Source organism: Panthera uncia (assembly GCF_023721935.1).
Source record: "Panthera uncia isolate 11264 chromosome C1 unlocalized genomic scaffold, Puncia_PCG_1.0 HiC_scaffold_4, whole genome shotgun sequence".
Taxonomy (NCBI): Eukaryota; Metazoa; Chordata; class Mammalia; order Carnivora; family Felidae; genus Panthera; species Panthera uncia.
Genome location: NW_026057585.1, coordinates 49,320,164 through 49,346,952, shown reverse-complemented (window position 1 = coordinate 49,346,952; position 26,789 = coordinate 49,320,164). Strand labels below are relative to the sequence as shown.

Here is a 26,789-nt window from a genome sequence, read left to right as displayed (position 1 = left end):
ATTAATATTTCTTTTTGTAATATGCTGTTCTGTTTTACTAACAATATTCTTAGATATATGTCCTGCATACTTAAATCAACTAAAACACTGCCACTTTGTTTTTGGTGCATTACAAAAGATAAGTACCATCTTCATCTTCTTATACATCACTGTCATGGATCCCACAGATCTATGGTTGGTTACAGATGGGATCCTAAAAGCAAACCTTGTCTCACAGCTGGCGAGTGGTCAATTCCCAGACTCGTTCATTTCACATCCAGTGATTTCTTTCCATAACACCACAGATGAACAGATTATCATGTTTTGTGCCTCCTTACATTCCTCAGAATTCAGCAAAGCACTAAAATAGACCTTAATCACCATCTAAACAAATTTCTAATCTGTAGGTACCCTAAAGATTCTGAGGATTTACTGAGGATTTTCTAATAAAAAGGAAAGAAACGGGTGGAAAGGCCAACATATTTGGCTTTATAAAGACATGTTTCTATTTGCCAAGGGAAAGCATTACCATGTCCAATTAGCAAATAATAAAGGTAAGAAGAAGCATGGGGATTGAGTGATAAGTCTATGGAGGCAAAAGAAGCCAGAGTTAGATCTCTTGATACTCTGTTCATACCTTTTTCTATTAAGCTCATTTTTAATTTAGTGCCTTAAACGAGGTGAGTCTTGTTGTGGATTATGCACATAAAGTTGTGTTTCAAATGACCACCCAGACTTCAAAGGCCCAGGTCAAACTCTCTAGTTCTTCAAAAAAAAACAAAAACAAAAAACAAACCTTTTTATCTGATCTAAAAAATGCTTAGAACACACTCTATTTCACCCAACTTTGACCTTAACGACAAAATGTCTAATGTTATTGATCCTGTCTCTCCAATCAAATTTATGTTGCTCGAAGGCAAGAGCCACGTGTGCACTTCCTTCTGTTAGCCCATCACTAAACCAGTTCAGGGACTACAGTAACATGCTGGCTCATTCTTTGTTCTGCTTCACAGACTCTGGGATGTCCTAAAGAAACCTCAAGCCATTGTAACATCTACTCAAGTTTCCCAACCATCCCCAGAAATACTGCTCTGCTTGGGCAGTCATTAAAGCTTTTCCTATGCCTTCAAGAACCTCATTTTATCTGCTGGGACATCCTGTTGCCATCCATTTCACACAGACATCCAGCTCAGCAGGAGCATGTGTTGCAATGAGCTTCACTTCAAAGCCAACAGCCTGGCCAAGTTCCAGGAAGTGTCACTAATGATCTTCACCAGCCACTTGATGCTCCAACAGTGGTACAATACACACACACACACACACACACACACACACACACACACACCATTTCCTCTACCACTCTGGTTGGACGAGCTATGCCTCACAAAGGTTGGTTCCATACCTGATTTTATTTTTTATTGTTACAGAAGACTTATTCCATGAAACATGAGCAAACTCTCAAGATACACCTTATGCAATATAGTAATAGTTTCCATCAACCTATCTTTAAACCAAGACACAGAAAGTACATCAGTCTGGAGTCTTTTGGCTGTAAGAGAAATGGAAATCTTGCTCAAAGTTGCTTTAGCAAAAATTAAATTAATCAATTAGCAAGCTGAAGCTGAAAATGTCCAGAGATAGAATAGTCTTTAGATAGTGGTTGTTTTGAGAAATCAAATTATGTGAACAGATCTTACTTCTCTACAGTCACTGAATTCTACCTTATATTTTATTAGCTTCATTCTCAGGCTTCATTAGAAGGACTCCCAACAGTTCTAGGCTCATATTATCTGGATTGAAGTTCAGTAGGAAAAAGAGAAGACATCTCTCTGTGGCATCCAACAAGCTTCAGAATCCACTGTGAATAGACTAACTTGAGCCACGTGTTCATTATGGCTTGGTTAACTGATCTTTTTCCTTGGCATAATCAAGGTCAACCCTGTGGTAAATCTTAAGAAGGAGGTACGGAGTGCCTAGATCAGAGTGAAACTTTACCTGTGAAGTTTATAAGATGAAGATTCTTTTCAACCACAGATGCAGTGTGGAGAGGAATGAGTGCAACAAGGAAACTCAGGGTCCTTCCATCAACAGAAGTAGGCTGAACCATCCTCCCCAATAAGTCTTCCTTCCTTCTCTAATCTCTAAGAAGTTATATTACAGGGATAGAAATAAATGAAGGAAGTAACCAGGCAGGTCACAAAAGAATAGCCAGAAAGCATAAGAAAAGAGATTCATCCTTACCAATACTCAAAGACACATAAATTAAAAGACATTCTTGGCACATTAGAATTTTTTTCTAAATAAAAACAATGCCCAGTACTGGCTAAGATGCAGGGAGATGGACACTTCCAGATTTGACTAATGGGTGATATGGTGATTATCACTGATCTGTGAAAGGCAAGTTGGCAGTCTCAATCAAAATCTTTAAAAATAAGCATGCCTTCTGGGGTGCCTGGATGGCTCAGTAAGTTAAATGTCTCACTTCGGCTCAGGTCATGATCTCACAGTTCGTGGTTTTGAGCCCCGCATTGGGCTCTGTGCTGACAGCTCAGAGCCTGGAGCCTGATTTGGATTCCCTCTCTCTCTCACTCTCTCTCTCTCTCTCTCTCTGCCCCTCCCCTGCTTGTGCGGTCTCTCTCTCGCTCTCTCTCTCAAAAATAAATAAATAAACATTTTAAAAAATGACCATGCCTTTTGACCTAAGATAAATTCACAGAAGTGAAGTTTCTAAGGAAATAATTAAGGGTATGAATAAGAATTTAACTACAAGGAAGTCTTCCCCAGTATTGCTAATATACAGTCCCCACACTGGAAATACCATCTGTGTCCACCAATAGGAAATTGGGTAACTTCATTATGGTACATCCATTCCAACAGATATCAAAGCAACATCAAAAATGGCCTTTTGCTGCATATTTACTAGCAGGACATAAATAAGGGAGGAAGGCAGACAGAAGTGTTAATGCAGTGAACGACCACACCATAGCACCATTCACTAGTTAAACCTCGTAAATTAGTTTCACTCTCATCTAGGCACTCCGTACCTCCTTCTTAAGATTTACCACAGGGTTGACCCTGATTATGCCAAGGAAAAAGATCAAAACATCTGAATACTCTGAGTAGGCTGAAATTTGTTGTTCCTTCAAACAGAGATTCCTTCTATATTTGTTTAATAGTTGTTTATGGGAGCAACTGTTACACCAGGTAAGGTGAAGAAGATGGACCACTGATGGCGTTGATTTTTCTTGGCGACACCTCAAAAAGCAATGCTTGGCTAATATACGGTGACTTCTATGACAATTAAACTTCATATAGCAATAATAGCAATAGCAATTAAACTTCAAATCCCCAGAGTAATTCCACCACAAACAAATCTCACCAAGTCAAACTTTCTCAAACAAAACTCACCACAAACACAGCTATTCTCCCTCTAAGTTGCCATAACTTTAAAATGTGACTATCCCTGGTGAACCAGCAGCCTATCTTGGAGTACCACTGGTAAGGTCAAGTGAGATGATGTCTATGCAAGTGCTTTGAAGACGGATAAAAGCACCATCCAAATGTGAGGTTGTAAGAGTATAAATTCATCACCTACATTTGACATATATTCAGCAAAACACCTGAGAGTCCATGTCAAGCCTCTGGCTCTACCACCGACTTTATGTTCTTTTCCCATAGTCATCTGTGAAAAACAGATGTTGGCCTGCAAAGTCTCCCTGCAACAGAAGGACAGGGCCTTCTCTACTTTCAGATCACCCAGAGTGATCACAAAACTATGGTGTTTCTAACTATTGAAACTGAGGTAATGAAATAATGGAGAGAAATGCCAAAGATAATCCAAGAAGCAGAAAGCCTTGCCTGGTATCGATGGGAGCCTGCAATGGAAAAGGGCAGCAGCATGAACAAGTACAGGGGTTAATGGTTTTCGTACTATCTCATTCAAGCCACAGCAATTAAAAATCCCAGAAGATGTAAACTTCTGAGAGTGAGAATTCTTTTAGAATTAGCACACAGTACTAATACTAGCAATATGTTATAGCGCTCCAAATATCGTCCCAAAGGAAATCACTGCTTTAAAACAAAAACAAAAAAAAACTTGTTTCTTGGTAGCGCTGTGCCTCTGTACTAGAGACGTACATAGTGTTTCTTCTACAGTCTCTTTCCCATTTTGAAGAACGGTAAAAGTTTTAAATAAAGCATGGATGGATCAATAATAAGTGCACTGAAGTTCTTAAATGCCCTTCTTTTTAAACCTCTACCGCAATTACATCCCTCCCTTGAGGATATTTACAATCCTCTATGACACATGCTCTGTACCTTCTTGGTTCAAGGAAAACACACCTACAGCATTTCAAATTAACTACTGACCCTTACTCTCACACTATAAACAAACCCTTTTCAAAATCTCAATTGCATTGTGTCCACATTGATTAAAGCTTGAAGCCTGGTGACCTCATGTGGTGTTAACTTCTCCCATGCACCAACAGCATTCTGCCTTTCTACTCAATTACCCCCTTTGGTGCCAGAGGATCGCTACCCAATGAACATACACAATGGACTTCTGCTTCATTACACTAATCAACAGCAGGATAGAAATAAGCAGAAGAGGAATAAACAAGCTAATTTATCATGAGGACAGAGCAAGCTTTCACCAGTCTCGCCACGGAAAACTTCAGTGGTTAACGGGAATATCAATAGTCTGGGGGAGATGTTTATGATCTTACAGATTATAGACAGAGCCAAAACAGAATTGCAGTCATTAAAGAATTTTGAAGATTAGCAGGTGTGAGCAACATGCACATGGAACCCATCCATGCCTTAAAACTCTGGGGTCCTACATAAAACCTACTTAATAATTATTTGGGGAAGTACAACCCAGGGCTTTGGATAATGTGGACTGACACCCTGGTAATTTGCCCCAAGTGTTCGACCTAACTGTGGGGCCTCTCTTATTCATCTTTGACAAGGTGGTCAGGAGGGACCCAACCTCTTTGTGAGAAGGATCTGGATGCCCCCCCTCCCCCCGCCTTCATTAGGCATGGCAAGGGCGCAGCGGCTGATTGAATTAACAACTTCGGAGGGCTTCAGTCCCAGTTCCCAGACATTAGCACCATCATCCAGAACAAATTAAAAGTCTCACAGCAATTAAGCAGATTTTGAAAATGAATTTCCCATGGTTCAATGGTTCAACAAGCAATCTTGAGTTAAGTATCAGAGGAAAGTTTAGAAGGAGGAGAGGAGGAGCTGACTGCTGCATTTCCAAAGTAAACATACAATTGGTGGAGATGTAAACAATAAACTTTTCAGCCTCTGCTAAGTAGGCTTTTATACTTTTTTATATAAAATTGGCGATGTTCAGTCACAGGAAGTGAAAGAATAAAAAATTAGCATGGAACTGTATTAAAATGATGGATGTCAGGAGGTTTTTTTTCTTTGTTTTTAATACCTTTCACATCATTGTATTCTTGTTCAAAAACATAAATAAATTGGGAGATAACAAAAGCACATGTACATTTTAAATGTACACACACAACATAAACCTGACTCTAGAAGCATCTACATCTCTCTGAACCAGGATGGCCAAGTTCAGAGCAGGCAGAAAACCTTCTATGCGAGCCTCCCAAAGGACCATGGGTGATTCAACAACAGAAACTCCCTCCTGGGTTAAAAGAATAACATCGATAGTAAAAGAGTACCTAGCATAAACAGTACCTAGCACATGGTAAGGGTCTACCATGTGCCGGGCACTTTTCACTTTCTTATCTCATTTCATCTTTTCACTTATTGTGTCATTTAACTCTCAGAAACGTCAAGAGGTGAGCATTACTGCTCCCATTTTACCAATTTGAAAGACAAGGAAACTTAGGCTCTAAGAGGCAGTAATTTCCTCAGGGCCACAGAGGCAGCATGTGGAAGAGCTGAGATATGCATCCAGTGCTCCCAACCCCAGTTCTTTCTTATGTTTAGAATAGTAAACTCCGGTTGCCAGTGGGGTTTTACCCAGTCTTTACAGTCCTGGATGCGGCCATAGAAAAAAAAAAAGTATCATTATTTTAGAGGGAGTACAGGATGACATCATGACCAGCTGAGGAGGCACTCCTGGCCGCCTTTCTTTCAAGCCCCTAACATTCTCCCAAAGCCACCGCCTCCCTCCCCCCCTTACTAGATGCTGCTCTGCACAGCCTCCCCCCGCAATACTCCCTCCTCTAAGAGAAGTCCAAGTCCGGCTTCCGCGTGGCTTTCTCCTTGGCTTTTGCTTCCTTCCCTCTCAGTTTACATCTGCTCCCTAAATCTCTCTTCCCATCTTCACCTGCTCCACTAGCCAGTCAACAGGCTCAGTTCCTCTTTGCCCGCAGGCACACATTCAGCTCAGGGCGGCTCAGTACCCTTCAGGAGCCTGGAGGACCTCGTGGAGAAATTCATTCCCACACACCAGTCCACCAGCCGAACACAATGGCCCGCAGAGGTGGTTACTGGAATGTATTAGGCTTTCTTGTCAAGGGCAGTCAGTTAGAAAAGCCGACATAATAAATATATTACTGATCTCTACGAAGAGGCGCAAGTAACACCTGCAAAATTTTTTTTTAATGTTTTTATTTGTTTTTGAGACAGAGAGAGACAGAGCATGAGCAAGGGAGGGGCAGGGAGAGAGAGAGAGACACAGAATCCGAAGCAGGCTCCAGGAGCTGTCAGCACAGAGCCTGACGCAGGGCTCGAACTTAAGGACTTTGAGATCATGACCTGAGCTGAATTCCGACGCTTAACCGACTGAGCCACCCAGGCGCCCCTACTTCTACAAAATTCTTAGGAGGAAAGCTCTGAAAGATTAATTTCCCGTCTTTAAAAATTTATAAAAAATAAAACAAACTACATGGTCTTCTGAAAGAAGCCCCTAAAAACCAGCCCTCATGGAGCAGAAGAAACACATTTACTTCTTAAAGACAATAAAATGCAAAACTGCCACTATCATTCAGTATTCTCATTTGAATATTCAAAGTCTGGAAATACAGATAGTAGTGTGTGTTCCCTTCCTCCCAGCAAACTTTATCAACCAGTAAGGGCAAGCAGTCACAGTCAATTTTCTACCCTTATGGCCAAGTAAAGACCAAATACATAGATTAGACATAATAGTAATCAGTGTAACCACAGGCTAGGGCAATGAAACACTCCACTAGTGGTCAGGACATTTCATTCAAAGCTTATTGTGTCACTGTGACTTCTCTAGGCCTTAGTTTCCACAATATAATAGGTGAAGGTCCCTTTCCAGAACTCCAAAAATTATACACTTTTATAAATGGAAGCATACAAACCATGAAGGTGGCACCATCTTTTAAGTTCAAGTGAATAATAAGAAACCTTTCTCTCATTTAAATTATAAGAGAGTAGTTTGGACTATAATGTTAAAGTCTTAGGGCAGACCTTAAAGTTGGAACATTTTAGCTACTTCTGCAGTAAGTCCAAAGGCAAGGCATTTCTTTCTTTCTTCTAGAAGTTTTTCTGGTCACCTATATTGCACTACCCTGTTGTAACCAGTCAAGAGAAAAATAAGCAGGGGCACTTGGGTGGCTTAGTCAGGTAAGCGTCCGACTCTTGATATCAGGTCAGGTCATGACCTCACAGTTCATGAGATCAAGCCCCATTTCGGAATCTGGGCTGACAGCGCAGAGCCTGCTTAAGCTTCTCTCTCCCCTTCTTTCTCTGCCCCTCCCCTGCATGCTCTCTTTCTCTTCTCAAAATAAATAAACTTTGAAAAAAAGGATGAAGGCAAGCAAATTAGATATTCCTTGCTCTCATGCAGCTTACAGTCTTACAGAGGTTATATTTTTATCTTTACTTTTTGTTCATAATTTCTTACAAAATAGCATTATAATTCTAGCTAATGTGTCAGAAGTAGTTAATATTTTATAAGAAAAAGAATCATTTTTTTCCTCGAAGCTTGACTTTCAAAGGTCTTTGTCATTTACGTTATATCTAGAAGCAAAAAAAATTCCCAACGGATAACGACTTCAATTTTATAATTTAAAACAGAACAACTGGGATTCACTTTGCAGCAAGCATGGATGGAATCCAGATCTCTTCCATGTATTGAGTAATATCCATTTAAAAGTCTTGCTACCTGGGCTTATCCATGCTGTAAAGAGTCGTGAAAACTCATTCAGCATTTTAAAAGCAAAATTTAAGATTCAAATTAAACCTTGGTGAAAACTATCACTAACTGGATCAAAAGTTAATCGCTCTAATTCACCAAATGGGTAAATGACATGCTTCTTAAATTGTTGGGCAGCATGCATTGTGCCTAATAGAAGGCTATCAAGCAGGGTTGCTGGGTTTTAATTTCATATAATCCACTAAGAAGCAGAAATGACCTGCTATGATCCTAACCAGACAGAGGATGACAAGAAAGAAAGAAAGAAAGAAAGAAAGAAAGAAAGAAAGAAAGAAGAGAGAGAGAAAAAGAAAGAAAGAGAATCTTGAGAAGTTAATTAGTGACAACTTGTAAATAAGGGAAATAGTTAACATATATGGATTGATCCAACACATATATATAGGTAACTTATGTTCTCTCATTAAACCCTACAACCTTTCTATGAAGGGGAAAGTTTTATTTATTTATTTAAGTAAGCTCTACACCCAGTGTGGGACTTACACACACTATCCTGAGATCAAGAGTTACACACTCTACTGATTGAGCTAGCCTGGTGTCCTTTAGATGAGGAAATTGAGGCTCACAGCATATAAATGGCTTGTCCAAGTTACAAAGCAAGTTTGATAATAAACCAGATCACACCCATTGATTAAACATAAAACTACAGGCCATCAGTTAGAAATCTGATCACTTTGAATGGAAGGATCAGTACATTTATCAAAAACAGAAACAGCATAAGGAAAACCTGGAACCAACACCATGTTGTTTATAGTGTTTCCTAGAAATGCCATAAGAAGCCCAAGTCCTCAAAGGAAATTTTCAAAATTATTGCAGCATTTCTGCTTAGCCAGGAGACTTACTCTACAATGAGACAGAGGACTTCCCTGGATGGAGCTGGTATCTGTACCTAACCCAAGTCCCCCAGGAAAAAGTATTGTCTCAAATATATACTCATGAGGATTTTGTTCAAATCCCACACAGACTGCTGATCCTTCTCCCAAACTATATTTTCTTTCTTTCCCTTTTTTAACAGGTGGGTGAGGTAGGGAGGAGGGGGAAGGGAGGGATTCTTCTGACACCTAGAAAAAAAGAAACATGCCAATTGAAAGGTGACCTTAAGTGTCCTTTTAGTTTAAAAATCTTGTGTCTACAAATTATCCTGTTTCTTTCTCTTTCATCAACTATTATCCAGAAATATCATGTTCTCAGAGCGCAAAACTCTCTTCTGTTTGGGCATGTTGAAAGAATGGTGCCAGGGATTTAACACCAGCTCTCTGCAAACTTTGTAAAATGAAGAGAAAGAGTGACTCAAAGGATGTCTAAGGTCCCAGGGTTGCCAGTCACAGCCACGCCCCACACCACCCCCACTTCTGAAGAAGCTGATTCCTTCCAAGCTTATAGAGGTGTGTTCTATAAATGACAGCGAGGCCCATGACACAGTCTTTTCAAACCCTCAGTAAAATTCTTATCTACAACTTCCCTGGGCCCAGGCAAGCTGGGGCTAAAGTTGGAGCCCATTTTACACAAGCCAGAACTAGCTCAACAGAACAGAGAAAAGAAAGGAATGTGGGGACGTGTCTTTTCCACATTTAAGGCATTCCGTTCTCGGGCGAGTTACAACCTAAATGAGAGCAGATAAAATCTATAAGAACCCAGAATGAAAAAGAACAGGGCCTCAAAAAGGCATGATTTGCCTTGAGAAAGGGCTGGATTTAATAAAATGTGGAATCCAACTTTTTGGTTGTGATCACCTAAAGGCAAGCATGTTAAACAGAGACATAGAAGTTAAGATTTGAAGCAAGAATATACAATGGGGAAAGGACGGTCTCTTCAGTAAATGGGAAAACTGGACAGCCACGTGCAAAGGAATGAAATTAGATTACTATCCTACACCACGCACAAAAATAAACTCAAGACGGATTAAAGACTTGAATGTACGACCTGAAACCATAAAACTCTTAGAAGAAAATATAGTTGGTAAGCTCCTTGACATTGATCTTGGCAATGATTTTTTGGATCTGACTTCAAAGGCAAGGGCAACAAAAGCAAAAATAAACAAGTGGAGCTACATCAAACTAAAAAGCTTCTGTGCAGCAAAGGAAACCATCAACAAAATGAAAAGGAAATCTACTGAATTATTTGCAAAACATATATCCAAAAAGAGGTTAATATCCAAAATACACGAAGAACTCAGGGCACCTAACTTAGTCAGTAGAGCATGTGACTCTTGATCTCAGAGTTGTCAGTTCGAGCCCCACATTCGGTTCCATGCAGGGAATGGCGCCTACTTAAAAAAAAAAATCTTAAAATAACCCCAGAACTCATACAACTCAACAACATCAGCAACAACACACATACACACTTACACAGATACACACACAAAACAAACAATCTGATTTTAAAATGAGCAGAGAACCATTTGAATAGGCACTTTTCTAAAGAAGACATACAGATGGCTAACAGACACATGAAAAGATGTTCAACATAACTAATCATCACAGAGGTGCAAATCAAAACCACAGTGAGATATCACTGCACACCTGTTAGAATGGCTAGTATCAAAAAGACAAGAAATAACAAGCGCTGGCAAAGATGTGGAATAAAGAGAACCCTTGTGCACTGTTACAATGTAAGTTAGGGCAGCCACTCTGTAAAACAGTGGAAAACCTATGAACGTTCCTCAAACTATTAAAAATTAAATGACCATATGATCCAGTAATTCCACTTCTGAGTATTTATCCAAAGAAAATGAAAACACTAATTCAAAAAAATATATTCACCCCCATAATCATTGCAGCATTATTTACAATAGTCAAGATATGGAAACATTCTAAGTGTCCACTGATAGATGAATGGATAAAAAGGTGTGGTGTATATACACAATGGAATACTGCTGAGCCATAAAAAAGAGTGAGGTCTTGTCATTTGCAACAACACAGGTGGATCTTGAATGTATTATGCTAAGTAAAATACATCAGACAAAGACAAATACCGTATGATTTCATTTATATATACACATGGCATCTAAATTCCAAAACCAATGAACAAACAAAACAGAACTAACAGACACAGAGAATAGATTGGTAGTTACCAGAGGGGAAGGCGATAGGGGCTAGGCAAAACTGATGAAAAAGTTCAAGTGGTACAAACTCCCAGTTCTAAAATGAAGCATGGGGATGTAATTAGTGTGCAGCATGGTGACTACAGTCAATAATATTGTATTGCATATTTGAAAGTTGCTAAAAGAGTAAATTTTAAAAGTTCTCATCACTGGGGCACCTGGGTGGCTCAGCTGGTTAAGTGTCCAACTCTTGACTTTGGCTCTGGTCATCATCTCATGGTTCATGGGTTTGAGCCCCACATCAGGCTGTGTGCTGATGATATGGAGCCTGCTTGGGATACTTTCTCTCCCCCTCTCTCTGCCCCTCCTTCTATTCACATTGATGCTCTCTCTCGCTCTCTCTCAAAAAAAAATTTTTTTTTAAAGTTCTCATCACAAGACAAAACTATTTTGTAACTTTGTGTGGTAACCAGACTTATTGTGGTTATTTCACAGGGCATACAAATATTGAACCATTATGTTACACCTGAAACTAATATGATGTAGGTTAAATACACCTCAATTAAAAAGTCCATATTCATTCCCACTAACGCAGAGGATGCAGAAAACACACAGTGCTTTGTGATTCTGCTTACTTTCAACAAAAAGGCAGGAGTGAGAATTTACAATATAACCCTTGTACCCCTAGAATCACGAAAATATGGATGGCAATTATAACATCATGGGGCTCCCAACCCTATTTTCCCAATTTGAATTTTCTGCTTGCAATTACCTTCAGAGTCAAGAGGTGGCAGAGATGAAGAATGAACAATTTTGTTCTCTTTTGTATGCAAAAAGACCAAAAACATAGGGCATGTCACTTCCCCCAAACTCACTACAACTTCAGAATTACGCCTGCCACAAACATTCCCTGAAAGCACAAAAGTTAGTCACAGACTTTAGACAAGGGAGCCTCAGATTGATTAAGTCTTAAAACTAAACACAAGGACAGTACTTTGATTGGATTAGTAAGGGCCATAGTCTTGGGTTGTTGTTGTCTTTTGTTTTATTGTTGTTGTTTTTTTTTTTAAGTTTGTTTACTTTATTTTGAGAGAAAGAGAGAGAGAGAGAGAGAGTGTGCGCAGGGGAGGGGCAGAGAAACAGGGAGAGAGAGAATCACAAGCAATCTTCTTGCTGTCAGCACAGAGCCAGACCGGGCTGGAACTCATGAACCATGAGATCTTGAACTGATCAAGAGCCAGAGGCTTAACCCACTGAGCCACCCAGGCACCCCCGTTTTGTTTTGTTTTTAATTTATGTTTCAAATGTACAACATTTTTCAAGTAAGAGTTAGGGCATGTAGCATACTCAGCAAGCAAGGAAGGAATTTAGTTGTTTTAAATTCTGTGGTGTTCTTAAAAATTCACACACAACAGCGTAACACTGGGGCGCCCGAGTAGCAGTCAGTGAAGCATCTGACTCGGTTTTGGCTCCAGTCATGATCTGACTTAGAGCCCCATGTTGGGTTCTGCGTTGTTGTGGAGCCTGCTTGGGATTCTCTCCCTCTCTCCCTGCCTCTCCTACTCGCACCCTATAACTCTCTCTCTGAAAATAAAGAAAATAAACGTTAAAAAAAATTAAAAAACAAAAGAACAGCATAACACTACATGTAATTCTATTGCTAAGAATATTAAGTATACAGATATTAAGAGGGAGGGACTAAGAGGGAGAAGACGTTAAAGTTATTGCTGTTTTATTTTCGAGTAACAGAAAAGTCAATAGAACTGTAAGAACCACAAGGTGGGAATTTTCTGCTCATTAGCTCTATGGCCTTCCAATGATCTTCACGCTGAAACTCAGAAGCACAGTGCTGATGAGCATTTGAATCTGAGTCCAAGCCATGGCTCAGCCTCCAACTGTATAGACCGAGTCCCTTCCTTTTCCTGGGACTCTGATTCCTCTTCCAAGGAGGTAGGACAAGATGGTCTCCAAGACCCTTTTTAAAATTTAATAGCAAAAGCCCCACAGCTTCCATTCAGGCCAAATATACATCAATATATACAGATAAAGTGGACCCAACAAGTGGCACTCATGGCAAGTAATAAGAGCACACAGCTTTAGAGCAGAACCAATTATCATATCAGCTTATAAAGTAACGATGCCACCAAGGGGGGCTACTGAGGTATGGAATGCCTCGCCTGTATCCCAGGGTCCCAGAATCCTGGGCGTTCTTCCTTTGTCCTGATGCTACCTACTACACTCCTGCATCTCTCTGCTACCAGTGAATTTTGGTAACAAATCGTGCCAACTGTTGTGCACTTAGAAAATAGCTTACTAAATCTCTACTAAAATTGTGTATAAACCAGGGACACCTGGATGGCTCAGTTGGTTAAGCATCTGACTCCTGATCCTGGCTCAGGTTATGACATGGTTTGTGAGTTCAGGCCCTGCGTCAGGCTCTGCGCTGGTGATGCAGAACCTGCTTGGGATTCTCTCTCACTCCCTCTCTTTCTGACCCTCTAGTGCTCTCTCTCTTTCTCTCTCAAAACAAATAAACTTAAAGAAAAAAAAAGGCAGAGACAGCTGGCTGGCTCAGTGGGTGGACCATGCAACTCTTCATCTTGGGGTTGTTTGTATGAGACCCACATTTCCAGTTGGGAGTACAGATTAAATATTTTTTAAAACTGTGTATAAAGTAAAGTAAAAGTAATGAACAGACCTCGAGTCAAAGCACATCACGTTGAGGAGGGAGATGCCAAGGGGCTTTTGTGACTTGAGATCATTGAGACCACAGGTGGGTTCTGCAGTTCCAGTCAGGTTTCTCTCCACCGTGTGTTACTGCCTTAAAATCAGGAGATCTCTCTTTGGGAGGGGCTCAGCCAGGGCTAAAGCAGCAGTTTAGTTGCCCCCCCCCCCAACCAGTTCTCAAGAGCTTAGCCTTATTAATCTGGGGTTTGCAAAGAAACTGAGCCAGCCATTTACAGATCCATTACCTTCTTTCTAATGAAAAATCATAACACTTTGCCAAAACAAATGTAATAACTTGGCATCTTCTTTCAATTACCTCTGCTTTCTTGGAAACGTGTATTTGTGGATAAAGCTGCTGAGTTAACCCAGGGAATTAACCAGAAGTTTAAGAAGGCCCTATAATTCCTAGGGGCTAGTGAAGAAAGAACACCTCTTTACCTGGAAATGTTAACAGAATGGAGTAGGAAGGAAAAAGAGGGAGCATAAAATTGCCCTTGGAGGCCCAGGACTTTAAAAGTCAGAGGAGACAGAAACACTAGCTCAGTATGCGGGAAGTGGGTGGTATCGGAAAAAGGTTTTGGAAATCCAAATACAAGCTGTGTCCCAAAGAGATGGCCTTGTATGTCTATAAAGGCCTTAGTTTTTCTTTCCTGAGTTCATATTCTACCCCCATCTTCCTTCCCCTCACCTGTAGTCAATAGCTATATTCAGGATCTATTCTGTATGCTAAGTCCAGGCAGCCTTCCGGTTGGAAGGTTGGTTCAGGAGGTTGGTTATTGTGACACATTTTCAGTAACAATTTTCAGTTCCTCTTTGCTATGTGTAATAATTTCTCTTTGGAGGGAGCTGAGGTATTATTTTCTCAGGCCTGCACCCTCACCCCCGCCCCCAGCATGGCCTGCAAGCACTGGTCAACATTTACAGTGGCTGCTGTATTCAAAATCAGGATCATCTGTTTAGGAAGTAACCAAGACAATGATTATTAGTACCCGTGCAGTGACGGGAGTATGTGGTTTTGGAAAGAGGCAGAAACAGAAAAAGGGGAAACTAAGCTTCCATCTTCTATTAAACCTGTGTAGAGTCAATTTTATCACACTCCGCACCTTGTTTCCTATAGGAATTAAAGGTACAATAGGAGAGGGGCGCCTGGGTGGCTCTGTCGGTTAAGCGTCCGACTTCAGCTCAGGTCACGATCTCACGGTCCGTGAGTTCGAGCCCCGCGTCGGGCTCTGTGCTGACAGCTCAGAGCCTGGATCCTGTGTCTCCCGCTCTCTCTGACCCTCCCCCGTTCATGCTCTGTCTCTCTCTGTCTCAAAAATAAATAAACGTTAAAAAAAAAAAAAAAGGTACAATAGGAGAGTGGCATTAGACTTACAATATCTTTTAGAATTCAGTCAAAGATCATGCACTTGAGTGCCTGCCCTCTACTTTACTACCTCTGTCACCTCTGAAAAGTTCCTTAAATGAGCATCTAATCTATCTGAAAACTGGAGAAAGCATCTGCTTCTCTAGGTTGCTATGATCATTCAACGAATCAATACAAGTAAAATACTTTTTCCACTGCCACCCAATAAATCCTCAAAAAGCAACAAATCATAATAAACCAAATCCCTCACTACTGGTCTGATGACAATCTGATTATTACTTTTGCTCCCATATAAAATTTAATTAGAGGTAGAACATGGGGGAAGCTGGGAAAAGAGGTAGCAGTAAAAGGTGAAAAGGTGAGCCTAAGAATTTTTGTGTTCTAAAACATGAGTTGCTCTTTTCTGCTATTTAGCAATCCTTTTAGATTAGCCCTATTATGAGAATGGTAATTGCAAAACATTTCATCATCAGTTTGAAAATGCCAACACCTCAAGTTCCTCTCCACTCCCATCCCCCTCCCTATCAGACACGTTCTCTCAGAAATGTCCACCTCTGGCACATCCGTGTATTCTATTAGGCTACCATCACAACACCCCAGAGAAGACACAAGACATAAATGAAACAGACATGATCATTTCACGTCTTGATGTTCCCCGTCTCTTTTCATCTGTTACAGCCTCTATCAAAATTGAGAGCAGTAAATCTTTGAATAGACAAAGTCTATCAGCAGTTTTCCCAAAGAACAAAATGTACCTATTCATGGTGTCAGCATGGAAACCTCTAGTTTGAAATGCTCTCATTATTATGCATGGGTGTGTACACAAACAGAAATTATCCTTTGGGGAACAGAATTTTCAACTCTGAGTAAAAGGCTCTTCTTTCAACTGCTTGACCATCACTGCCAATCCACACCCTCGAAAATCCTCTCCAACCACAGCTGATTTCCTTCTCTCTGCTTCCTTTGGAAAAGTCCAGACATATATAACTACATAACTATGTTAAAACCACTAACCTGAGAAAATAAAATCGACTAATCTTCCTTAAAGTGGCAGAACTCAAACGCTTTTATGGATAATGAACTTGGCTGCTCAGCCAAATGGATGATTCACACAATTATAGGAACTAGTTAGAACCTGTAAGAAATTGGTCAGATGGGCATAGGCAGACTTCTCCAAAGGTGTCCTCCCATAGCCTTGGCCAGGCAGTTATGTAAAGCTGAACTCCATTTCATTCACCATATTTGATTTTTTTCCATTTGCTACGTTACCTAATGATTAAAATGAGACAGCAGTTGCATTTGTAATGTTACTCATCATCTTTCTGGCTTTAAACCACATTTATTCAATCTTAAAAGTCAAGGCTTTGAGAGGTGGGGGCAGGATAACCTGATGGTGGAGGACTGTGGCTCTGATGTCAGATCCACTGGAGCCCATTCAGAACTTTGACCCTGGCTAGCTAGGTAATCCCAAATTACTTACATGTAAAATAGGTACACCACCACCAATCTGGCAAGGCTTTGCATGGATTAAATTAGATAAAAGTGCACTGTGTGCCAGACCTTAACTAATGTTGAACATCTGTTAAATTATTTTAGTAATAAATTTATTTCAAGATGAAATATTAATAAAATTATTTGATAGTATAATTAACAGTGTTTCTCATTTCATGTGTTCTCAGATTCCCAGTAAGTGAGAATTATCTTGATGCTACAAACGTCATCACAGGAAATCCTTTGCTGGTGGACTTGGATTAAGAAGGGCTCTCTTCTACCTCTAGCTCTCCTAGGTTACTCAGACTTCAAGTTCCCTCTTTCCTAACCCCCAATCAGCACTGCAGCCCTATCCTGGGCACACAGCAGGCTCAAATCAATATTTTACATGTTAGGTATGAACTCTACCTAAGAACTTTCATACAATCTCAAATTCCAAATCTCCATAGAAACACCTTTATGAGGAAGATAAGGTAAGATTCTTTCCTCAGTCTATATGGATTAAAAAAAAATTTTTTTAATGCCAAATTATTGCGAAATGTCAACTAGCTAGGAAAGGCTTTGAGTCTAGATCTGAGTTCCAGGCAGGAGATTTGAAAACCTTACAAAGCCATACTCTGCATTATTATGTCAAGGAAATGTTTCTCACTTTGAATAAGAAAAAGGGAAAGTACCAAAAGAAGGCCAGACAGGCTCTATGGAAGGATTAGATGAAAGCTTGGTTTGAGATTGTTAGAACAAGCATGATTTTGTTGTAATAACCAAGTAGGTAGTTAAGTTTAAAAGTAAAGTAATGTAATATCAGCTATAAAAAATTTCCCACCTTTTACAAGAAGAATTTTTGAGATTGCACAGTACTCCTACAAACCACATTAGACACTCGGGTAGTTTAACAAAGAAAAAAAAAATGACATGGTTCAGTCAGATACGAAATTTTACAAAATAAAAAAGGAGAATCAAATACAGAAAGTAATGTGGGCTAACATCAACCAAAAGCCAAGTGATTAGTTCTTTTTGAGATTTTCACCAGACACCCAAACACTGCAGGGTTACTGGCATCACATTATTAAAATATGCTAAAATATAATAAATACCACGAGCTTAAAACCTAATGTACTGGGAAGCAAACCTTTACATGCTCCGCCTAGCCTTTACATTAATTCTGCGTAATTTTATTTCTTAAAATCCTTGAACTTCCAAATAATAACAGAAACAAAAATTCACAAGAATGGATCACAAACAAGATTATCAATAGTTCCCATTTAAATAGTAATAGCACAATAATATGGGTTATATCACTGAAAAGCAGTAGAGAAGTCCATGTAAAAATTAAGTGATTATATATGCTTATATGTACACATAACATTCTCAGCATTAAAAAACAAAACAAAAAAGACTACTGGTATGGTAAGCTTTTCACAGAAAGCAATTCTCCCTGAAGATACAATATTGGCAATTTGTTGATACTTCTTTGGAGTTTAAGTTTGGGATATTCTCATTTATGCTATGCTTAAAACAATGCAATCATTTTTTATTCATTCAGTTCTGATCTTCATACTCTTAACAGTTTTAGAACAGGTGGGAACAGTGACCTGCTTTTTTCAACCATTATATCCCCCAGACATGACTAATTTGAAGCTGAGCAAATTGCACATAATGGGCCAGGGATTCAAGTTCACAATTTTTAGTAGGCTGCACTCTTGTTTCAGGGCACATGGTTCTCCTTCCCTTCCCCCCTTCCACCACCCCTGCAGCTGCCTCTCCATGAACTAAATTCACCAAACATGAAATCAAAGGGAAATTATTTTTTGCATTTTCTGCAGGCTTATTTTCAAGGAGGATAAAGATTAGGCTACATCTTTAAAAATATTTTCTTTTCCTTTAGGGGTTCTTAAGTTTTTAAATACATTCTAAATTCGAAAGAAGCTAGCTACTTAAGAAACCTTCTCAACACATAAGAAAACAATAAGATGCATCATTTTATACTGGTTCAAAGTTTTTATAAAAGCATGGCATAATTCAGCGAAATTTTAAATACCCCAAATTCCACCTTATAAAATATTGTGTTCTAGAGCCTTTTTACAAAATACCATTAAAGGTTTGCAGTATATAGACACTGGCACAAGAAAAACTAACAAACAAAACAAGCAGGAAACAAAACAAAAACTTGGTTCTCGAAAGGCCATTGGGGTAGGGAAGTGTGTAAGCTGGCTAAACCAAAACCCAATCCCTCCTATTTGCTTTTTATCTGATGTCTAAATTTCCCCCACCAATTCTAGAAGGCTGCAACCAAATGCCAGTGTAAAAACAGCATATAAAATTCTCCAAGTATTGAAACATTCGTACAATTTTGTAACTAGAGACTGAACTCATTGATCTACCAATGAAGAAAATGAAACTTGTTGGTTAACTGATTTGGTCACTTTGGGGTGCATGGTTTGTCATGACTGTTTGGTGGGGGGGGGGGATGGATGGTTGTTTTTGTTTTGTATATACGTGTATGGAGTACTTTTATAATCAGGAACTTTGCCATTCAGAGCCTCCCCTTTCTAGGTTGCCATGTTTCCTTTCATGGGAACCAACAATGATCAAAAAGAAATGTAAATTATGTTGATATCACTTTCTCAATTAGCCTCTGCAGACGCATTAAAAAGAAGTGAAGTCATCCCCCCATCTCACACACACACTCAACACACACACACACACACACCCCTGACTTCCTACTTATCAGTGGAGTTCTCTTCTCACTGAGAAGAACGGAGAAGAGGTTTCTGAACTTTACTTCAACTTTCCAGCCTACAAACTGCTTCAACTACTGATTCCACTTGCCACTTTGTTGAAGTTCCAGGCTTTGCTCGGTTTCACCTGCTTTTCATTTTAGGGAAGTCTGGTGGGAAAACACTGCACTTACCTTTTGTTGATATTTATTTCCCATTTGGGGGTCTTGTAGTGTACCCAAGTTCCTTGATTTGTTTAACAGCAAAAACAAACAAACAAACATAAACACTGTCTAAACAGTTGAGACAAAGGCTAAGTCACTATTTAGTGTTTAAGGTGAACTGAATCTGATCTTTGCAGTCTACTATGGCCAGAGCAGGGGACATCGTCTTGGCAACTGAGGAAGGAGGGGAGCTAAGGAGTAAACTTACACAACTCCCCCCCAAGAAGTGTTATAGATGTTTTTTTCTTTTCCAAGGAAATTGGAACTGCAACAGTTTACCTATTGAGAAGAATCTAGTTGGAGTTAGGACCTATCACTAACTTTTTGCGATGATTATCGAGTATGGTCACCAACCAAATTCTCTGGGCAAAACAACTCCTGGCACCACTTACTCTAGGCAAACCCCTTTGAATATAAAACTGTTCTGATCCTACAGCAACGTTAATGTCCAGCAGCCACTCACCAGTGTCTTTGCACCTTTGCTCCACAGTACTAAGATCCCAGAAATTATACTAGTTCCGGAAGCGCCCTAAGAAACCCACAACAGTGGATAATGGGCTCTTCGAGGCTAGGAGATCAGCTTCTTAGGAAAAGAAAAAGAAACCCACACCAACAAACACCAGGGAACTATGTGTAATGGTTCGCTGCTTGTGCAAAAACCTCAAAGAGGATGAAGGTCAGACAGGGATAATAGGCCAATTTAATTCTGAAAGCACAAGGTGCAAGAAATTTTAATTATGGTCTGCCACTGAAATCACACAAGATCCAATGGCATCTAACTGCAACTGCTCATCAAGGGAGACAAGAGGTGTAATTGTAACCGCTGCATAATCACTGTGAGGGCACAGGGAAGGCTGCCTTCAGCTCCCAGCAGAGAATGTATTAAGAGCCTCGAAAAAATCCAATACAGGGAAACATGGAGATTGTACGTAGCCAAACAGGAGCTCTTAACAGGAAAGCCAAACCCCGTTGTGTGTGTGCGCGCGCGTGTATGTGTTTGAGAGGTGAGGGTTCCAGGAACAAAAAGATTAAGCTGTTTGGCCCAAATTGAGAATATGGGCTTGTAAAACTCCGAACCCCTTTCTGCTTTGTGGATACATACGCAGAGAGAAAGGCATGATCTCCTCCAGAAATTTCTGCCTCGGTGAAGCTTCACTCACTCTCCTTTGTTTAAAACAATTAGCTTGGATGTTACAGTGATTTACAGAACCAGACTCCCTTTAATTTGTTCGCATCAAACCCGAGTCTGGAGACAAAACGGCACACACAGGGCTCGAGGTGCCCAAGCCTGTGCGGCTCTCACCACCACGCCGACGACGGCGCCCGCGCGGCGCTGACTCTCGCAAAGGGACGGGCGGAGAAAGCCCCTCCGCGGACTCTCCACTCCGCAAAGTTTCGCAGGTCCGCGAAGAAAGCAAAACCACCCCATCCGCGCCCGTTGCAAAGTTGGCACTGAAGTTTGTACCGGGATGTCCTAAATCCCAAGGGGGAAGGGGACGCTAGTGTGCGGCGAGGCTGGAGGATGGATGAAGAAGGAGAGACAGCCAAGAGGGAGTTTTTCCGAGTGGAAGATCCGTGAGACCATCTTCTTCACTCGGAAGCCTGTTTGGCTCCCAGAGGTCCGGGCCGCGCTCGCCAGGGGAGGCGCCGTCGCCGGGGGCCGGAGAGCTGTCACCTGCGGGGAGCCGCGGCGGGGGCGGGAGGCGGGAGGCGCTCTGCTAGGCGCCCTGGGAGGACTGGGGGCTTCAGAATCCCCAGCTCTGCGGGCTCTGAGAAGTGGGGGAGGGGAGATTCGCGAGAGGGCAGGAGGCCAAGAGCAACACCTTACGGATACGCTTTTCCCTTCCGACCTCTCCAACTTCCCGCAGCGCCAGCCAAGGACTTTCTCCCACCGCACCCCACGGCATCTCGCCTCCGGGCCCACCTCGCAGACCCGTCCGCGGCCGCGGCGGGGGATGGGGGTGGGGGGGTGCGGTGAGGAAGCAGCGGGCGCGAAGGCTGGGACCCCAAAACGCAAACTCTCACCCCCTAGCTGAGACGACCAAATGGGTTTACACAGGCAACGATCACAGCCCTGTAGCAGGACTCCGGGTTAGCGCCGGGCGCAGTTCCCTGACTCTTCTGTTGTTCCCAATAAAGTCGATTACGTTGCCCTCCGGGAGCTGATTGGGAGGGAACGGAGAGGAAAAGGGGGGAACGCGGGAAAAAGCGGGGGGAGCAGCAATCAACTTTGTAACCCAGCGCTTCCTCGCGCGATCCGTCGCCATGCTTAAGATTCCCACCCCCGCCACCCCCCTCCTTCCTTTCAAGTGGATACTGAAACTAGGCCAAAACTTTTTCCCCTCCTTTTCTCTTAGCCACTAGACTGGATTGTGCCCCACGGAGCCCCATGGAGCTCTGCTTTCTTAAGCACAATAGCCGGACTAATTAGATCATAGAAGCAAGGCAGTGATACTGTAACAAGTAGCCCGAGAGGCAAAGAGGGAAGGGGCCCGAAAAGAGAGAAAGGGGGAAAAGTTTGCAGCTCTCGCACTTACCAATCAAGCCTCCCACCAGAAAGGCGATGATTTGGAACACGAGCAGAATCCCACCAACAATGCACAGCTTCTTGGTGCTCATGTTTTCTATAATTGCCCCAGCCATTTTTGCGCCCCCCTTTTTCTTTCCTCCTTGAAATAAATGTTTTAGGGTGTGCTATTTGCCCCCTCTCCTCTCAGGCTCCCTCCTCCCTCGCCTCCTTTCTGGGCGCTGCAAAACTTCAGGGGTGCGGGAGCGCGGCGAGGATGGGACCGGGACGCACGGCGCCCGCACGGATTCCCCCGGCGCAGCCGGCTCGGGCTCCCCCAATGCCCGGAGCTGTGATTGTGGCCGCTCCGCCGCCTGTGGACGCTTAAAGGAGCAGGGAAGCGGATCACATGACGCTGCCTGCCTCCCTCCCTTTCTTCCTCCCTCCCTCTCGCGCTTCCTCCCTCCCTCCCTCCCTCTCTCTCTTCCTCTCCCCGTTGCCCGCCTGTGCGGGGCTCCGAGCTCCGGAGGGTGCTGGCGTCCCGACCCCGGTCTGTCTGGCAGCCTGTCCCGCCTGGGGCTGGTGTCGTTTGGGGGTTGATGTTGTTGTTAAGTGGGTTCCCCCTACCCCGCCTCTCACGTTTCCTTTTCTGGTGCGAGATTTAAATCACCCATGGACAGCTTTGCAGACCTTTAACTTACGCGTTGACTTTAGGAAACGGGCCCCACCCGCAACTGCTAGAACTCTCTTTGGGAAAGAGAAGAATTTTTTAAAGGGACCTAAAGATGCTTAAGTCAAAGCACAGAGATGCAGAATAGTCTTCGGCTTCCTTCGACCTGGTCCCAGCCTTAGTTATTGGGCATATACACAGCTAAATTTCCTCCGCTGCACCCCTGGAGGAATCCTGTGCTCCAGCCAAGTCAGACCACTGTTCATTATCCCCCATTCCATGAGTTTCCAGAGCCTTGACCCTGGCCCTTAAATATATATATTCTACTCCGTCGGAGTTTTAAACCTCATTTAAAAACCAGCTCGTCACCTAAGTTTCCAAATCACCTCCGTGTAGTATTTCCGTGAACTAAACCCCTACAACTCGTGTTTACATTCTTAGCTCCTATTGTGAGGACCTGTGTGTACATGTTTGTCTCCACAGAGCTGTAAACTCCTGGGGGATAGGGACCGAGTTTTATTCATCTTTGAACCCCACCCCCACCCCCCGTGGTGCCTAACAAAATTCTAGGTCTTGTAGGTCCTCCATAAACTTTTGTGGAATGAATAAATGAATGTGAAAGCAAGCCCACGGTTTGCATTTCAAAAGCCTGAAAGAGACCTTATTTGATTTAGATGGTACACTTATTTAGTTGCAATGTTTGTTGTCTCTTTGTGAGGATATATTTATATTTACACTTAACTTCTAGAGGAGAAGGAAGCTGAGACTCGTCAGAGATTTCCTGTTCTATCAAGCCTAAATTCCTGGACCTGGTTTTTCCATGTTCCATAAATAGGTCACTTGATCAGCACAACTCATTTGCCCAACAGACCCTTGGTTTGGTCACCCCCCACTCCTACACAAACAAGGTTTCTACCACCCACCGTTCCTTAGACACCTGGCTTCTTGTCCCTTCCCTCTATCCACAGCCTCTTTATGCCAAGGTAATACCCCAAATCCTCTCTTCTCTGCTCTATTTTTGAACTTGCATTGCCCTTATGGAAGATACCATGCAGATTACACTTAATAGAAGTATTCATTTCTAGTCTCCAGCTAGACTAGATACTCCTCAAGGACGGGTACCATACTTTATGTATTGAAAACCCATCTCCTTGCAGTCTAACAGTTCTTAAGAGTTCTGGGGATATAGTTGCTATTTATCCATTCATTCCCTCAACCTTTTAACCAGTAGGGCTCACATATTGAGCCCTTAACCTGTTCCAGGCTTTCTGTTTTAAGCCCTTGAGGATACCAAGGTATGAAGACACTCCTGTCCTGGAGGAGCCCACATCCAGCTGTTATTCACTGAATAGTGATTAATGACCTTTACTTTGGAGAACACCAGATCAGATGGGAAGCAGCACACAGAATTGCTGTCAACAGTAGTGGTCAGAAGTGTTTGGTACCAAACACAGAGAGACCAGTGTGGGATATTTGCCTTCCTTCTTTACCTTTTCAGAGCTTACATCACTTTTCTTCCCCTTGACTGGAGTAGGTCCCAGGGCATCATAAAAAGAAGTAGGAATGCCTTTCTCACCTCTGCTGCTAGTTAACCCCACATTCTGTGTTCTTATCTCAGCAAGCTACCAACTTCCACACATTTGGATAATAATGATGCCTTTGGGTTCGAATTTCTTTTTAATACCAAGGAATTTTTTTTAATTAAGGTTGATAGGATTCACTATCAAGATTTACTCTCCATTTGATATTAAGTTTCTCTGTTTAAGAAGACAGAAATGGTATTCTATGAACTTCAAATATGAAGTGGAGCCACAAGAATGTTGAATTGGTTTATCGTCATCCCCCCTTATCCAGGGTTTAGTTTTCTGTGGTTTCAGTTACCTGCAGTCAACTGCAGTCTGATGGTCTGAAAGCAGATGATCCTTCTGACCTATTGTCAGAAGGTCAATAAGTAGCCTAATGCTACAACACAATGCCTTTGTCATTCACCTCACTTCCTGTCAACACAAAGGCATTTTATCATCTCTCGTCATCACAAGAAGGCTGAGTACAGTACAATAAGGTATTTTGAGAGACTACATTCGCATAGCTTTAATTACAGTATATTTTTATAATTGTTTTATTCTATTGTTAGTTATTGTTGTTAATCTCCTACTGTACCCAACTTTATCATAGGTATATACACATAGGATAAGACATAGTATATACAGGGTTTGGTATTATCTGCGATTCCAGGCATCCACTGGGGATCATGGAACATATATCCCACAGAGAAGGGAGTGTACTATATTTGTTTAACATTAGCAAGCTCCTTCAGTCATTTTTCCTTTTTTTAAAAAAATTTTAATGTTTATTTATTTTTGAGACACAGGGAGAGAGAGAGAGAGACAGAACATGAGTGGGGTAGGGCAGAGAGAGAGAGACACACACAGAATCTGAAGCAGGCTCCAGGCTCTGAGCTGTCTGCACAGAGCCTGACATGGGGCTCGAACCCACGAACTGTGAGATCATGACCTGAGGCAATGTCGGCCGCTTAACCCACTGAGTCACCCAGGTGACCCTCCTCAAGTCATTTTTCTGTTAACTGCTACAACACACTCTACTCCCTTGGTTCACAAGTGCATCTCTTTAGAGTAACTGGTCTCACTTCTTTGGCACCAGTTTCCCCATCTGAAAATGAGATTATTGGAATAAAATACTGTTTCCCCACAAGGGTGGTCCCCTATTTTTAAAGGGCATTTATTAGATGACCATTTTAATTAAAAAGAAATATTTCTGGGGCACCTGGGTGGCTCAGTGAGTTGAGCGTCTGACTTCAGCTCAGGTCATGATCTCATGGCTCATGAGTTTGAGCTCTATGTCAGGCTCCGTGCTGACAGCTCAGAGCCTGGAGCCTGCTTTGGATTCTGTGTCTCACTCTCTCTCTCTCTCTGCCCCTCCCCTGCTCGCACTCTGTCACTCTCTCTCTCTCTCTCAAAAATAAACATTAAAAAAATTTTTTTTTAATATTTCTAATTGCTAATCAATGCTTCTAACTCTCATGAGATGACCAATATTACCAAACTGTGTGTGGAACAGACATTTTCAGTATTTATCACCATGAGCTGCTTCAAGAAAAATTTATAATTTCTATGATATCTTTTTAAAAATTTAAAATGACTGTCAGATCCTTATTTTCCAAGGGAATAACACACACAAGTTGAAAAGATCATGAGTGTTTGAGTTGTCTGGGTTTGGAATGGAGCTTACACCCCAGCTCTGCCCCTTGCTTGTTATGTGTGATTATGGGCCACTACAGTTACCTAGCACTCCGAAGCTTAGCTTTCTTGTCTCTAAAATGCAGATAATTGGGGCACCAGGGTGGCTCAGTTGTTAAGCGGCCGACTTCGGCTCAGGTCATGATCTCGCAGTCTGTGAGTTCGAGCCCCGCATCGGGCTCTGTGCTGACAGCTCAGAGCCTGGAGCCTGTTTCAGATTCTGTGTCTCCCTCTCTCTTACCCTCCCCCTTTCATGCTCTGTCTCCCTCTGTCTCAAAAAGTAAATAAACGTTAAAAATAAATAAATAAATAAATAAAAGTAAATAAATAAAATGCAGATAATGGCAACATCTGCCTCATGGTATTCTTGCAAGACATGGTGATGATGATTATACTGAAGAACCCTTAAGGGAAACCGATAACCTTGCATTAAAAACTAGTAAAACTGATCATTAATTGGTTCTTCCTCAGCTCTAAAATGTTACCACATTATCATTATTTTTCGAGGCATATTTTAGGAACAGTGTGAGAGATTAACTCTACTTGAGAAGGGCTTTAGAAAGGTTAACATCTAGTATGGAACTCTGAACAACAGTAGGTAAAATTGAAACATAGAAACATTCTATTCTAAAAAATACTTTCAAT

At 41.7% G+C, this 26,789-nt stretch overlaps 1 protein-coding gene across 3 annotated transcripts in view; it reads right to left on the bottom strand.

Annotated features, from left to right (window-relative positions):
* Nucleotides 1-22,611, bottom strand: part of WLS (Wnt ligand secretion mediator) — a 108,098-nt gene extending 85,487 nt beyond the window's left edge. For 2 of the 3 annotated variants that reach the window (XM_049617031.1, XM_049617030.1), the window contains exon 1: nucleotides 22,249-22,611. In XM_049617031.1, coding sequence (XP_049472988.1) covers nucleotides 22,249-22,354 — 106 coding nt within the window. In that variant the 5' untranslated portion in view covers nucleotides 22,355-22,611. The remainder of the gene's footprint in view (nucleotides 1-22,248) is intronic. The other variant, XM_049617029.1, reaches the window with a different exon arrangement.
* Between the last annotated feature and the right edge of the window lie 4,178 nt (nucleotides 22,612-26,789).